This window comes from Fragaria vesca, linkage group LG5, assembly GCF_000184155.1.
Source record: "Fragaria vesca subsp. vesca linkage group LG5, FraVesHawaii_1.0, whole genome shotgun sequence".
NCBI classification, from domain to species: Eukaryota; Viridiplantae; Streptophyta; class Magnoliopsida; order Rosales; family Rosaceae; genus Fragaria; species Fragaria vesca.
The window spans coordinates 8328237-8330989 of NC_020495.1; the positions used below are offsets into that span (position 1 = coordinate 8328237).

A 2753-nucleotide genomic window follows, 5' to 3' on the forward strand; every position below is an offset into this window, starting at 1 on the left:
CCTTACTTTTTGTTTTTTTCTTTCTTTTTTTTTTTTTTGTCGTTTTTCACCATTTTTTTTTCATTTTTCTTCTTAAGAATCTTAGGAATATGTTATTTCTTGTACTTCAACGAGTGATTATGAGTTTTAATATTGATTTGTACATTCGGGATCAAACTTGTGTATCTAAGGCCACATTCAAAAAAAAAATAGGCCACATTCAAAAATTCGCACAGGGCCTCATATTCCATAAGACCGGCCCTGACTCGTATATATCTTAATGAATACTACTGCATTGGCTAATTAGTTTCTCGGAGTCCATCTGTGTATATATTGTTCGCCTGTTTAAAAGTTTCTCCAACTTTTAGCTAAAATCTGATTACATTCATAAAGAACTTGGTGTTCACTGGCAGGGGAAACTCCCTCATACCAACAAGTTTTTGCTCGCTAATGTTCATGTTGCCACGTGTTCATTGTGGAATGAAATGCAGGTGTACGAGGTCATGAATATATGTTGGATCTCAGTATGAGAGGCTGCAGTTGTATCCACACTTTGACATATCCATACTTGGTAAACTGAAAAAGCTTTTTAGATTCTTAGTATGAGAGGCTGTTGTATGAAGAAATCTCCAAAAGAGAATGTTGGACTTGACTGAAACTATGGTACAGAGTTCAGATAGTTCCTACTCGAGTGATATCAAGGTTGCATAGACTAGAAGAAATTTACATGCAATGCAGTTTTGGAGACTGGGGTAGTAAATCTGAGTTGCCACATTTTTGGGGTTAAAATGCCGACTTTGATGAGTTGACTATACACAACCATGAATTTCTTACCGGATCGGTTGTTTATCAATGTGGTGACAGCAAAAACAGAGGTTCTATGTTACAGCATAACTAACCTTCTTGAGGAACAGGACAGTGGGAAACTACATGGACTCAAGTATCTCTCTCTAGATTAATTCAGTTAGTAATTTATCGGCTTTGTATTTGATTTCAGTTAGTTTAATTGGAGATTAAATAGTGGTTTCTTCGTTTCTGTTGGATTTTCTAGCCGAGTACAATTGATTGATACTAGTTTGAGTAGTTTCATGTATCTCAATGCTGGGCGGTTAGTTGTTACTCTGAGTTTTGAAACAAAAAACCAATTCTAGCTAGTGCAAGGTCAATGTGCAATGAGAGATTCAGAGATGGCTTGGTTTACCTCCATACGCAGTGATATCAAAGCTTTGTAGATTAGAAGAATTGTGCATGATGTACTATGGATTTGAGGAACGGAAAAGTCACATTGAGGGAGAAGGACAAGAAACTAATATTGGTTTTTTTTTTTTGATGGAAATGGATGTTACTCCAGGGCCGTAAAGCACATATATTAAATCAACAAATAGGACGAGCGAGAGTTAAACTTCAATACAAGTCCAACGGCTGGTCAACCGGGAGCATAGTTCCGATACAACACGCAAAGCTTACAAAAGCTACAAAGAATTACTAACTCAAAAAAAATGTCCACAAGAGGACTTTATTTCAGCCTCAAAAGCAATAACTTACATAACGTACATAACCAACCAAAGTACCCCAGCTCAATGAATCGAGGCCTAAGATCCTTCTGGTGTACCTTTCCATCAAAAAAGGGGGTAGACTCGTCAATAAGTTATGTAGGGATCTTTCGCTCCATCCACAGAACCCGGCCCAGGTCCAAACCATAATTGAAAGGAGGAAAAGAAAAGGTGGAGGCCCAAAGGCTCAGCCCACTAAGGTGCAAGTTGAAGCCCAGCAAAATAAGGCCCATATCCACCTCACTCCTCTCTCCCGTTCAGTTCAGACCGGCGCCGAAGCTCGCCGGAGGAGACTCATGCCGCTGGTTCAGTCTGGTGGTTTTGCCGCCTTGAAACCTATGATGACCGCTACCGGTCGTTGCTGCAACAAAAGCTGCCTTTGAGAAAACAAGGTCGAAGACCTCCTTCTTCTTGTTTGGAGACAAGAGAAGCCTCCGCCCCTTCTCAACCCGACGCAGAAGCTTCAAACCCGATGATGTCGTTCACCCAAAACCGACAACCTCCGCTAAGAACAGAGGTGCTAACCTCTGATCAAGCTGACTTCATCGCCGCCGCTTCCTCAAATCGACTGAGGCGTCGCCGTCGATAGGAGAGTTGGAAAGCTTCCTCCTCTCTTTCAACTCAACACCTCTGAGCCACAAGACCAGATCTCAACAGATGAGGGAACCCGATCTAAACCCGGCAACTACAGTCGTTGTCTCACCGGAGGGGATACCACAAGGACCAACTCGTCGTCTCCTCCACACAAGCGCAACCCGGAGTTGCTCCACGCTTCCACTAGTGTCGCCTGACGATCTGGACCATTGCACCGCACGAAGTGCGTCATCGTTTTGCTTCCAAACCCTAGGTTTGGTCTTCTCAACTCCGACAAAAATGGAGCGAATTCTTCTAAAACACTTTGTCTGATTTGGTACGTATATTGATTTGATCTTATGTTTCGAACTAATATTGGTTTTAGTGACTCAATAAGTATAAATATAATGATAAATTTTATAGAAATGAATAGATGTATCAACTTAAACGAAATAAAGAACACACACATCCCAGATCAAAAAAAAAAAAACACACACATCAATCGTTGAACGATATCATAACATAGAACCAAGTAGATTTTCATATCCATTTTAGTATCTTTACATGCAAGTTTTTTAAACCGTTACTAATCATGGAAGTTTTTTGTTCCGTTACTAATCGTCTAATCATGCAAGTTTTTTTTTTTTT

At 40.4% G+C, this 2753-nt stretch overlaps 1 protein-coding gene across 1 annotated transcript in view; it reads left to right on the forward strand.

The window, feature by feature from the left end:
- LOC101310903 overlaps positions 1–509 on the forward strand; it is a 3535-nt gene extending 3026 nt beyond the window's left edge. The window contains exon 5 of the mRNA XM_004301105.1: positions 393–509. Coding sequence (XP_004301153.1) covers positions 393–509 — 117 coding nt within the window. The remainder of the gene's footprint in view (positions 1–392) is intronic.
- Positions 510–2753: the final 2244 nt, after the last annotated feature.